The 12,757-nt window shown below is 43.3% G+C and overlaps 1 protein-coding gene across 4 annotated transcripts in view; it reads left to right on the top strand.

Moving 5' to 3' along the window:
• The window catches only part of TRAF1 (TNF receptor associated factor 1), a 32,340-nt gene that overhangs the window by 7,019 nt on the left and 12,564 nt on the right, over nucleotides 1-12,757 (top strand). For 2 of the 4 annotated variants that reach the window (XM_074846147.1, XM_074846150.1), the window contains 2 exons: nucleotides 7,620-7,838; nucleotides 9,499-9,583. In XM_074846147.1, the coding sequence (XP_074702248.1) occupies nucleotides 7,620-7,838; nucleotides 9,499-9,583 (304 nt within the window). Of the gene's footprint in view, nucleotides 1-5,919; nucleotides 6,024-7,033; nucleotides 7,070-7,619; nucleotides 7,839-9,498; nucleotides 9,584-12,757 lie in introns of those variants that run through there. The other 2 variants (XM_074846149.1, XM_074846148.1) reach the window with 2 other exon arrangements.

The following is a 12,757-nucleotide window of genomic DNA, read 5'->3' as shown; positions in this document are numbered from 1 at the left end:
CTGAATTCCAAGACCACTGCTGGGAACTTGTATGTGATGATGTGCTTTTGGAGTCCCATCACTGGCAAAGCTGCCAAGATACTTGGCCTCATGAGAGGACTCTTTCTCTTTGGGAATTTAAACACTAAGTCTGCTTGCCGCTGTTCAGAATGTAGACCTGTCTTTCTCTTGCTGTCTTTCTCCCATTTCCAACTTTACTTTTTCATCTGGGCTTCTCCTGTGTTTAAAATATATTTTCCTTTCTCCTTCAGACTCCTCCTTAAAAACATCTTGGTATGTGAACACTCAGGAGTTTTCTTTCTGTAGCAGTGTTTTGAGGGGTGCTTTGGTTTTCTTTACAATACCATTTTCCTCCTGTGAAACCTTAGATAACACATGGAACTTCTGTGTTCCTTGGGTTTGTTGTCCATGAAATACAGGTACAAGTAGACATTGTCAGTGGTGGTGTGGAAATTATTCAGATTTATGAACCATGCTGAAAAATAATATTGGAAAGATAAGCCAAATGCCATTAGTACTCTACAATAGCAAACTGAATTATGGTCTCAGTGGAAGAGAGATGCAAATTAGCAAGTTAGTGCATAGTCAGTCTCTTTCTGCTTTCATCACATATAAAAGAACATCTTCTAAACATCTCTTCTTTTTTGCTCTTATTAGCAAAATGAGTAGCTTCTGAAAGGGTTAGTGAAGATTTACCATAGCCTTTGCTCTCCTCTCAGTTCTTGCATTAATGAGAATTAATGAAGACATTATTAAAGAAACCTGTTGTTTCCTTTTTCTGTTTCCACTAATTAGTCCTACTCAAATATACTGAGTTTTCTGATAATTGTACAGTATGCTATAGAAACCTATACAAGTGACCTGAGCTATCGATGGAATATCCATATTTTGCCAGCTGTTTTATAGTCAAAAGATGTTGAATCTGGACTTGTTTTTTCATGTTACATCCAGAGCTTTGGAAGAGTGTTTTGGCAGGCTTCCCAGTGGGCACAGCTCCCGTTCCCAGAGTTCTCTCCAAAGCATTAAGAATGGAAATAAGCAGCTAAGAATGGAAATAAGCAGCTAAGAATTTTCCAGTTTAGATCAAGCTCTGTGTACGTTAAGAGAAACAGAAGCATAACCACAAGAACCAGCATAAGCCCTTAATGTAGACAGGCTGCGACAGAAAGCAGAGCTTAATCTGGTGAAACTGCCATAAACTGGTCCATGTCGGCTTCACACATCTGGACCCTGTGTTTGTCCTGATACGGAGACACAGTGACCAAGGCAGGTAAACCAAGAAGCTTCTTAATGGAAAGAAGGTCTGCCTAGTTAGGTTGCCTAAAATCAGAGGCAGTCTCAGTAATCTCTTAATGATGTTTTACTCTGAAGTAGTGTTGCTTATAGGAAACTATCAAGGCCACTATGACAGGGAGAAATGCTTTAGTCTCTTCTCTTCAGGGTGATTCCTTGGCTTGTATTGTGGAAACTGCTTTAGTGAGTGACTGAAAGAAGATAAATGGTATATAGCATCCATTTTATAGGTGCTTTTTTTTCTGACAAATGCTGAAGAGGTGCTCCAGAACATCTATTATTTGGGGGGAAAAAAAAATTACTAGGAAGCTGAGGATAATACTACGTTACAGAGAATATGATCTGGAAAAAATCTTGAGGCAGAGTGGGGATGAAGAAAAAAAATTGATTCCTGATGTCTCTTCGAGGATTTCAGTCCAACTCTTATGGAAGTTAGTGGGAAACTTTCCATCTCCTGTAATATGAGTTGGGCTGGATCCTCAGGATATCACCGTAACAAAGCAGAGCTACAACTGGTAATAGGCACAGGCAGATATAACTAAAACATTTTAAAAGATTTTATTGTAGACAAGAGATTGAACTGTGGCAAAGCTGTCAAGTTTGCTGAGGATACCAATCTATCAGATTTCATGATCCTTCGTGGTTTTTTTTTTTTAATCTTGAAGATGAATTGATGAAATCTCACAGCTACTCTGCTGTACTCCTATTTCATGGGTAGCTTAAGTCAGAAAAGGAGTAATAGCATAGAGGTTAAAGAACTACTTAGTATCAGAGCTACGGACAGGCAGGAATCTTGACTTGGAGCACTCAGCTCCAGTTCCTAGAAGTACTGCATCTCATGGGGACTGGATCTTCCTTCACTAACAAGTTTTCCTTCCTATGTTTTACCAGTTTTTCAGGGTTTCCAAGAACATGTGCACATTTCCAGATAATTTATACTAACTGAAAATTATACTTTCATAGAATGAGACATCCCTATCTCGAGCATCTCTCTGAAATGAGATTCTCAGCCCTGGAAATACTGTTTGCACTTTGACTGTGGTCTTTAAAGCACTTAGCATCTGAGCCTAAATTCCATTTTTAAATGTACTAAGAAATCTGTTTCATTAAAAATCTCAAACCTTTGGATTATTTTTAAAAGATAATACTCATATTAAATATATTCCCTTATGAGCTTTTTTCTTGGATATAAAAATGATCATTCACCTTAAATAGTAACACAGTGCCCTGCAATGCTAAGCATGGTGGAATGGCTCTACAATAAAGTTAAGCTTTCAAATTTTAATCTCTCTCTAAGCCACATCCTGTTTTCGGTTAACTGATCTCATATGGGGGAAATTTACCAGAGGAAATATCTCTAGTTTGGAAAGTACCAAAAACTTATCTTTAGTTTCTTTGTGTAATTCAGCACCTTTTAAGACAGAGGTGTAATACTTTCAAGAAGTCTCAAAGCAAAAGAAAAGGAGCAAGCTAACAGCACAGAAAGGAGGCATATAGGTGCCCCTTCATCCCAAAACAGAAACTGACCCATTGGTGTAACACTGATCTTTTTGAAATTATTAACTAACACCTCTTTATATTCCAAAAGCTTAAAAAGCCACATCCAGAAATATTTTTAAAACTTTTTCAGAAATGAACTCTCATCCCGGCAGAAACTGCCTGTGCCAGATTAACTTGCCATGAGTTTTTACAACCCTAATCATAAAACAGTGAAAGCAAATGTTTCAGGCCTGAGACTGTATCACACTTTCCCCGTAGACTTCTATGTTTAGTTAATACATGGCCCTGGTGACTCTGCACTTAGAGCATCTACAAATATGTTTACAGCACAGAGAAGTAGAGAGAAGGAAGTGGAAATGAAGAGACATTACATATGATTCTGCAAGTATTAGTAAGGAAAGTCTTCTCACTCACATAGGTGGATGTTGGCATTTAAACTGGAAGCCTTAAAAATAACTTTAATAAAACTGACATCCTTCTGCTCTTCCATAATTTCATCGCCAAATCTTATTAACATCCTGGCTCTTAAAAAAGGTTACACATGCAGGTCTACAATCAGGTAATTGCATGCCCACATTGCTAAATTAGTCATTTTCTTGTGCTGTGACAGCATTACTGAACTGCACATGATGCTTTTCATCTGGTGAGATCTAAGTGTTTCACAAAAAGAAGCAAATGTTACTGCCTCCTGTACAGAGGAAGGTGGAAGCATTTACTAGGCTAGTGGTTTATCCAACAATGCTCCAGTGATGTATGGCAGTAAGCCAGATGGATACCTTCAACTGACTCTGCAATTGGCTCCATCAGACTTATGTTTAATTCCCTCTATAACAACAATTCCCTTTGCATCATCATTTTTAAACTGTTAAAGCCTTCAGAAACAAAATACCACTTGTCAAAAGGCTGTCTAATTGAAGGGAAAGTAAAAGATTTTCTGACAAAGTGAAGGATCAAAGCCTCCTTTTGGAAACAGTCTTGCATCCTGATTCCTGTGGGACTACAGGGTGGAACTGAAAATAGTGTTTAGCCCATAGGTGACTTTTGAATAAAACAGTTAAAGAAATGGTGGACATAAACGCAGGAAGCTTTTTGGATAAACTGCTTGCAAGAATGGGACCTTTATTATTAAAAATCCTTGCCACCAGAAGATGGTCATTATTTGTCTCCAAGTCCCATGACTGAACTAGGGTACAGCTGTGAAAAGCCATCGCCACGCAGCGAGGGAGGGAAGTGTGTTCTGGTGCAGGCAGCAGAGCTGAAAGGGTAGCGAAAACCCAGCAGCTCTCTGCCTTCAAGAGACCAGGTACATTCTTACTGCATTCTGAGGGTATCTTTAATACTTCCTGTTATTTTCAATTTACCACAAAGATGATTGAAATTTGCAATCTCGATTATTTTGTATGAACATTTTTCATCCTGTTTTTTTGTAACATTATGGGTTTCTTTAGCCTCTATTCTGCACACAGTGCCAAGCTTGGTACGTACAATATCCTCACAGTACTGTATACTTACAAGATTATTTTTTCCTGTGTGTACATAGACTTCCAGTATATTGGCTCTATAAAGGATAAATATATATCCTACCCTTGGACCTGGCTATCTTTTTAGAGGTTTTTTTCCTTAGGTGTATTTGGTTTTAAACTAAACTGCCCTTTTGAAGGCTAGAAAAATATTTTGTTTATTCTCGCTTTGTTTGACATTATCCTTTTGAGACAAAAAGGTAGAAGTTTAGTGGAATTCAATAAACATGGTATGTGTGTAGCAGGAATGCATGAAAAAGAATAATGTTGTTCTATCATACAGGCAAACGTAAGGGCTGAGTCAAACCACTGTGTGAGCAGAGTTTATGGATATTCTTTGCTTCTTCATGAAAACATCAACACAGCTGTTGATAACAATGTGAGGAGAAAATAGTTCCGGAATTAATTCCAATATTTCTCTTAGCAATGCAACAAAGCACTACAGCATATACTTCACTTCCTTGAAGAAGGGCTGTGTTTTGACCCCAGAAGCTGCCCTCCTTCCATCTATTTTTCAGCATAGCTATAGTCTGTTTGCTAGTGTATCTGTAATCACGTCGGGGGGGCAGTCACCCAGGGCAGCTGTTCCAGATGTGGAACTATTTATTATCTGTGCACACACAACAGAGGAAGGTGTCAGACTTCGGGCAGATGCTCACCGATGAATAAGGTACCTGGATGCGAACACTGCTATAAATGCAGCAGAGTAACAAGCCAAGTGAAGCATTTCGAGAACACCCTCTGCTTTTTATTTTTAATTTTCAGCTAGGACTCGCCCCCAGTGGTATTCCCCAAGTTTCTTTCACAAGGAAGAGCTCACAGTTTTGCATCTGCAACTTTCTGTTCTGACCGAATCCCTATTAGGGTTGCAGCATGTGATTTCATAGTCAACTTTGTCAGGGGAAAAGAGGACTTTCTGATAGTGAAACTTTCCTTTGTAGAAATCTTTACTGCACTGCGAGCATCTGAAAAGGATTTGCATACATTACTTAACTTGCCTTGTGTTAGCCTGGTGTTTTAAATATTATCTGCATTTGAGAGCGGCTGGAGGGCGAGGCACAGTGAGGTTGGCTGGAGGTTTCCCAGCGAGGTTCAGAAGGAAATCCACGTCTCCTGCTCCCTTCCTCGGGGCGGCAGGGTTCCCCCGAGCAGACAGAGGTGTGGCGAGGGCATTTTTCACTGTAATCGTGCTCCGGGTAGGCAGCAGCTTCTGCCCGATTTGCGGGGCCGGGTCGCCGCGCCAGATACCCATAATCACTGCAGTTTCAGGAACTAGCTACGCAAACAGATTCTCCATTTCAGCTGTCCTGGGGAAATTTGCTCCCTCGGGCCTTTCCTTAGTCCATTCCCCATCCCTGTCCCTGCGGGTCGGTGCCGGTCAGCCTTCCCCGGGGCGGGAGGCTGGGAGAGCCCCGCCGTGCCCTGCGGGGCCGGGCCGCGCTCCCGCAGCCCGGGGCAGACCCGCTTCTCCCCGGCCCCACCGGCGCGTTTCGCGTTTCCCGCTCCTCCCGGCCTCAGCGAGGCAGCAGTCGCCGAAATTTCAGACGAGCCGCCCGGCTGCGTTTCCTCTGCCTGCGGCACGGGCGGCCTCCACCGCGGTAAGAGCGGCGCGGCCGGCACCGCCCCGCCGCCCGGCCCAGCCGCCCTCCGCCCGCTCCGCGCTGCGGGGCCCGGCGCGGCCTCGGCCGCCTGCGGGGCCGGCGGGCTCAGGTAAGGGCAGCGGGCGGGCGGGAGGGAGAGCGGGCGAGCGGGCCCCGCCTCAGCCACCCGCGGCCTGGGCGCTTCCCGCCCGCCGCCGCGCCGAGGGGAAACCGGCCGCGGCCCCTCGGCCTCCCCCGGGCGCAGGGGCCTCGTCCCCGCAGCGCGCCCCAGGGAGCACCGGGGGGGCACGGGGAGGGGGCCCTTGCGCGGCCCCCGAGGCTGCCCCGGGCATCCTGGCCGCCCTCGCCGCTGCCTACGAAGCTGCCGGCCCCCGCCCTGCTGAGCCGGGGATGGGGATGGAGGGGGTGCCAGGCGAGCCGGGGCCCGCCAGACCCGCTCCCTGCCCTAGGGCTGCCGTTTTACCGGGCGTTACCGATATAAAACACCCGCGGGGGTGGGCTTCCAGCCCCCCGGCAACCAGGGGCTCTGCTGGCGCAGCCAGCGCTCTGCAGAGGCCATGGCTGCTCGTCCGCCCCGTCCTCCCCTGGCTACCAACCCACTAGGCCTCTGACACCGCTTCGTTGACTTGCAGGGGCACATTTAGCATTGCCAGGTTTAATTTATGGTTCTTGGCAGATTGGGCAGCCCCTGCCTTTGTTGCTAAGCTCCTCAGCAAACGCCTGAAGAGGCCAAGGGAATTGCCTAAGCCAGGCAAGGGAAAATGCTGTTTGGTCAAAGAAGAGCTTTTTAAATCCAGGACATGCCCTATCCACTGCACGGCGGTCGCACTGCTCTTTCTGTGCCTGGCCTGGCCTAGGCAGTCTTGCTTCATTTTTTTTCAGACACTTCTTAGTCAGTGTTACTTCTGATAATACCGAGATAGGTTATTGTGTGTCAGTACCGTTATGGGAAGAAAATAGATTTATAAAGGCATTATGCTCAAACTGCGCCAGGTCCCCGGGTGAAAACCTTTCTTGACCGTTCCAAGTGACTGAGAAAACACCAGAATGAGTTATGGTTGCATTTCCAAAAATATTTCAGCTAAACATCTCTTGTTAACCAAAACCGATGCTGAACACACGACAGCTTGGCATGTGTGGCTCAAGGTGTATCTGGTAAGAGCACAAGCGTTAAGCGTTCTGTGGACTTGAGATTTTAATTTTGCCACTAGTTTTATGACTTCATGAAAGTCACTGTAAACACATCAGTGGCTCAGTTTCTGCATCTGTGAAGTGTAATCATGTATCTTGGCTGCTGGGAATTGAAGGTGGTTGGGGATTTACTCTACAGGAAATAATTCTGTGTGATGTGGACCGATGGGATTGTAGCTCTAAAAACATGGCAATATTTACTTCATCTTTCTACAGGCTAAAAAACTCTGGAAAGAAATCCCCAGCCCTTCATTTTGATATATTGTCCGTTTCCAAGTTGTGTTTAAGGGAAATTTTAGATCTGTACTGTAATTTCCTGATGGTACCTAGTCAAACCCCACTGTGACATTTAGTCACACGTGTTAGCTGCAGACTCAATTAAGCAGATCACTGGATTACTGCACAGGTTTGGGGCTGCTCGTGGACTTCGATGCCTGATATATTCTCTCACATCAAAGTGACCGTGTGTCTGCTTCTTTGAGCACTGATCTTTTTTCCTTATCTCTGACAACAGTTTACCTCAGATGGCTGAGAAAACAACCAGAGGCCTGCAGGATGTTCCTGGCTCTTCTCCTGATGAAAATGAATTTCCTTTCGGATATCCCACTAACATTTGTGAAGATGTGCCTGATCAGAAGTACCTGTGCAGCAACTGCAATAACATTCTGAAGAAAGCCCTGCAGACGCTCTGTGGGCATAGGTACTGCTCAGCTTGCCTCTCCTGGATTGTACGGTAGGTCCTTGCTGCAGAGGGTCACACCGTATTCTGTGGCTGCAGGTGCTCCTGAGAGCTGCGTCAGGCCGCTGTGCTCAGCAGATGAGTCTGTGGCTGGCCCGCAGGCATTTTACTGTCTGGAAGTACTTACCTTCAGTGGACTGCAGGGAACTCGCTAACTCCTTCTTGCTTCCAGTGTGGAAGTCTGCGGGGTGGGGAAGGCTGGGTTACTGGGCTTGTCAGGTGTCAGTTTTTCTATCTGTAAGTGTGAGGTGATTCTGCTTTAACCCTGAAGAACTAGTAATGCTTCCACGGCACTTTACAGTCCTTTGACAAGTGATGTTAGGGGATTTTAATAAACATTATCTTAGAGTTTTAATAACTCAGCTGGCTCACTACATGTTAAAGTGCTGCTGCCATTAGTGACAACTAGTGACAGCCATAGTCCTGGAGAACCTGACAACCAGGAGCTGGGTGGGGATTTGCTTGGATGGATTAGCTGCTTCTATCCTGCTTTTTCGTTCCATTATGACACCTTGATCCAGAGCCTGGAGAAAGGGTGTGTCTGCCCTGCAGGTGAGAGGTGAGATTGCGGTACAATTCCATGAATATGAGCTGACTTTAGCATTGATGTTCTGTAAAACAGCAGCTGTCAGGATTCAGCGACTGGGCTTTAGTGCTGGCTAAGTAAGTCTAAAGCCTCTTCCTGCGCTTCCTCATAGATGTTAGGAGTGAGCTAGTTTGTGTGTGCCAGTTCATGCAGTCCCAGCTCTGATCACAGCATGGGGCACCTGGAAAGCTGAGTCAATGCACTGGCCACATGTGATCTGAAGATCAACGTATAATAACATAAAAATGTGTTGAAATTAATGTATTTGACCAATTTACATAAATCCATTACTGTAAGTCTAGAAAAAAGCCCCTTATTGAAGCAACATAAACCGTAAATTCAGAAAACTGTCAACAGAACATACCCGGAATTCTTGTGTCTTCCCACTAGAGTCTTACAGCACATAACAGGAAACTGATAAGCTAATTAGTACACTTTGAAATCAGTTATGCTCCGGGTGGATAGATGCTTTTCTGATGAGCTTCTCAGTCTGTGTTAGTTCATTATTTGCCTGGATGCTAAAGAGCACTGGCAGTGAAATACATCTCTAGTAAAGTTTTATTTTTCACTTTTCCTATATAAAACTCTATGCTAAATATTTTGAGAGCAGATCAGAACCTTTTTTAGCTGCCATAGGGTGTTAACTCTAGAACTCAATTCTACACCGGTTCTACTATGTCTTTCATTTGAAGTCTCTATATCTATCTGGGGAAAATGGGCTATTTCTGTGTTTTAAAAGATTCTAGTTCTCATGTTACCTTTCTTACATGGTGTCTTTGCATAATTCGTGAGATAAATACGTTCCCATCTTTATTCTTTATGATCCAGGCTGCTCTAATTTTGGTGAAATACAAATAAGATTATGAGCCCAGTTCTAGTCTTGAGGAATAGAACAGCAGGGTTTTTTTGATGTCACTGTTATTCAAGAATTGGCCCTTTAATGAACAAGGACTATGGACTCTGGAAACTACAATTTCCATGTTTTTATTTATGTCAGTGTCTATCCAAAGACCTCCTAAACTACAGTACACCAACTGATATTATTTCATTCTTCTTTCTTTGTTCCAGAAACAATAAAAATGTGATTTGCCAGAAATGTAAAGAGGAAGATCCAAGCACTTTAAGTGAGGGAAGCCTGTTGGCAGAAGAAAGGGTAAGTTGTAGTTCACAGTTCATTAATTCATCATGTGTCACTCTCTGGGCTACTCTAATCATCATTGGACTACAGTTTAGGAGGGAATAATATAAAACGTGATAGCAACTGATAGTTACACATTTTAACTTATGCTTTAGTCATTTGGATTTCCCACATTTTTTTATTTGAAAAAGTATTATGGCAGTCTTAGGACTTTCCAAGTCTGTCAGGTTCTGCAATATAAACCCCTTCTATATAATTAACTTTTTATTGTCTCAAAGTAACTGGTGCTTTCCTACTTGTAATAATATGTCTTAGCTGTTACTTACTATCCTTAATAAGTATCCTGGTGGATTTTCCAATCTCATGGTTCTCTGTACCCTTCAAACACGTTACCAAAGTTACAGGTGGAGCATTCCTAAGAAAAAAAGCTAGAGTGTCGGCTAGCTGGCTGAATTGCCTAGGACATATTTTGGCAGCCAGGGTATCTGGAGGAAATAGTGGAAAACAGAGAGCTGAACATAATAATTAATAAAAACTATGTGCTGGCAAATGTTTCATCTGTAATTTCACGGTGCAGATCTCTTTTGCTGTTGTGTGATTTTCCAGGCAGACCGCTGCACTATTCTATATCCTGAGTACAAACTGGGCCACAGGGCTCAGTTCCAGCTTGTCTTTTTCCCTCCTTTCTGATTACGTGCAGGAATACCGGGAGACACACATTCTGAATTTTTAGGGAAAAATGAAACCCAATAGGCAGCTGGCAGTGAAGTAAAAGATGAAGTTTAAGAAGTGGCTGCAGCAAAATAATGAATCTTCAGTTAATGCTGAACTTGGTAATATCTCAGAAAAAATCCTCAATTCTGCAATAAATTTCCCAGTAACAGAATTTCACGCATCATGTAACCACAGATAGGTACAGCTAAACCCTTATGAACTTCTTACTCTATGCTGTCAGTTCTCTTATAACTCTGGCATTTCTCTGCTGTGGGATTCTCACTAAGTCTGCTGGGACTTTCTGCAAAATCTGTGGGTGGGTTTTTGTAAACAGGGCCCCACGCTTGCAAGCTGATCTGCCTGGGCAGATTCTTCTGTCTGTTGAGAGTCCAGATGAAGTCAATCACCACAAAGGCGTAAGGATCTGCCTGTATAGATCAACTTACAACAAATGGTCAGAGTTTGTAAACAACACGAATAATGAAGATCATTGAGCAGGTTTATTCTTTATATCTATTCCTGATAAGCTCTGATTTATCTTTTGCTGTGGTTTTGCTTAATGTTATTTTCCTACACTGTTTATGTGTTTATATGTTAAATAAGATACCTACACAAGGAAAAGAAAGGCCCTATCTGGATGTGTATTTGCCTTAGCTTATCCCATGAGCAATTCCTGTGGTAACTCCCATCCCTTCCCTGTTACACTTTTAATTTATGATCCTTTCCTATGCAAAATACACTTCAAGTCTTATCATGGTGCTGTTCATCAGTATCAGTTACCGAGCATCTGCATCTGTCACTGAAATCAGAAGAGTGGGAGCATCCTCCCAAGCCTCTGCTCACACCCTGTCTGCTGTCATTCATGGGCCTGGCTCAGGGGACAGTTCTCTGCTCTGAACTGAACACAAACCACTTTGTGGCTCTCCCCTCTCTGGCTGCGTTAGAACGACTGAAGGTCCTGGTTCAGCTGCAGAGGGCCAGCCTTAGCTGGAGAGGAAAAAAACCCGCTGGATTTATCCTGGATAGCTTTTGTTCGGGTTGATCTGTTCATTAAACTTGTTGCTAACTGGTCTTCCTGACCACGTGAGCTGCAGAGCAGAGTCCTCCCGTAGCTAGAAGCCATAAGATACATGTTGTGAGGGTCAGAGGGCCAAGGAGAGTGCATCTGGCAGTGGTTTTTGGACAGCACATCGCAGGGGACCTCCACTTGTGTCACAGCCAGCCCTGGGACAGGCGGGTCCGGGCAGGTACGTGCGCCACGACAGCCACCTGTGATTGACATCAGCAGCCCCTGCACCAACGTTTCCTTTGAAATAGCTAAAATGAAAGAGAGGAGATATGCAACTACAATATATCAAATCAGAGAGAAATATTTTCTGTTTCCTTCTGGTTGACCCAGAGCACTTTTAATGTCAGTGAGAGTCATCTCATTTACTGTATGAGGGTCTGACTCGGGTCCCTAAAGAAGTTCTGTGCAAATTCAGGTTCCCAGATAGGAGGACAGAGGTTCAGGTGAGTATTTCGAAGCAGTGACCAGTGCAGATAAAAGAAGAGATGAGGATTTCCTGCCTTGTTTTTTACCTGAGTAGTGTCCATAATGATTTAGCAACTGCAAATGTGAAACAAAAAGCACAGGGCATGCACATAGCAGTAAGAAACCCATGCACTGCTGGGACTGTCCCTGTAGTTAAATATATTTTAAATGATCTATTTTGTAATGTCAGGAAATTCCTTGAGTTTTTCTCTTATGACACAGGGGGAAAAAGTCACCATGCGCTTGATAACTTGAATTTCTTTTCTTTGATTTTGCTCACAAATTAGACTAGAATGTTTTAGAGGGTGGGGCTGGTATGCTTTCATTAATTGTACATTGATTGCTAGCTTATTACTTAAACTCTTCCATATATGCAGATGGAGCCATACATGTTTTTGTACAACCTACATGATTATTTTTTAATTCCTTGTTTGTGAAGTTGTTTGCAACTTGTCTGCAAAGTTCTGGACTTTGCTTGCAGGTTTTGATTAGGAAATGAGTTTCTGTGAGACTCTGCATATAGAAATGTATCTCATGGTTACCATTCAGCTGTGCTGCTTGTGTGATTTAATGTGGCAAAGGTAGGTAAGTACAAACATCTTGTATCTAGATTAAAAAAACCCAATCAGGAGTGTTGATTCTCATAATTTTGTTTGCGCTTTTTTTTTTATTTTAGCTTGTTGTCTAGGATTTCAGTAACTTTATTGAAATGTGGACATCATTTGTAAATACTTTCCTCTCTCTATTTTTAAAGCCCCCCCGCCCCAGTTCTTGCCTTGCTCTGTGTTGTTACACGGGAAATCTGCAGTCCTCTGTATTGTGTACTTACCAACAGAGTATCTAAAAACATGTAGCAGGGCTTGTTCTGGTGTCAGTATACCTATTTTGATTGTGTAAGATGTAATATTAAAAGTGTGTAGTGTTTCATAATTTACATAATA

This window comes from Strix aluco, chromosome 20, assembly GCF_031877795.1.
Source record: "Strix aluco isolate bStrAlu1 chromosome 20, bStrAlu1.hap1, whole genome shotgun sequence".
Lineage (NCBI taxonomy): Eukaryota > Metazoa > Chordata > Aves > Strigiformes > Strigidae > Strix > Strix aluco.
Note: the sequence above shows the minus strand (reverse complement) of the source record. Positions and strands in the feature narration are given on the sequence as shown.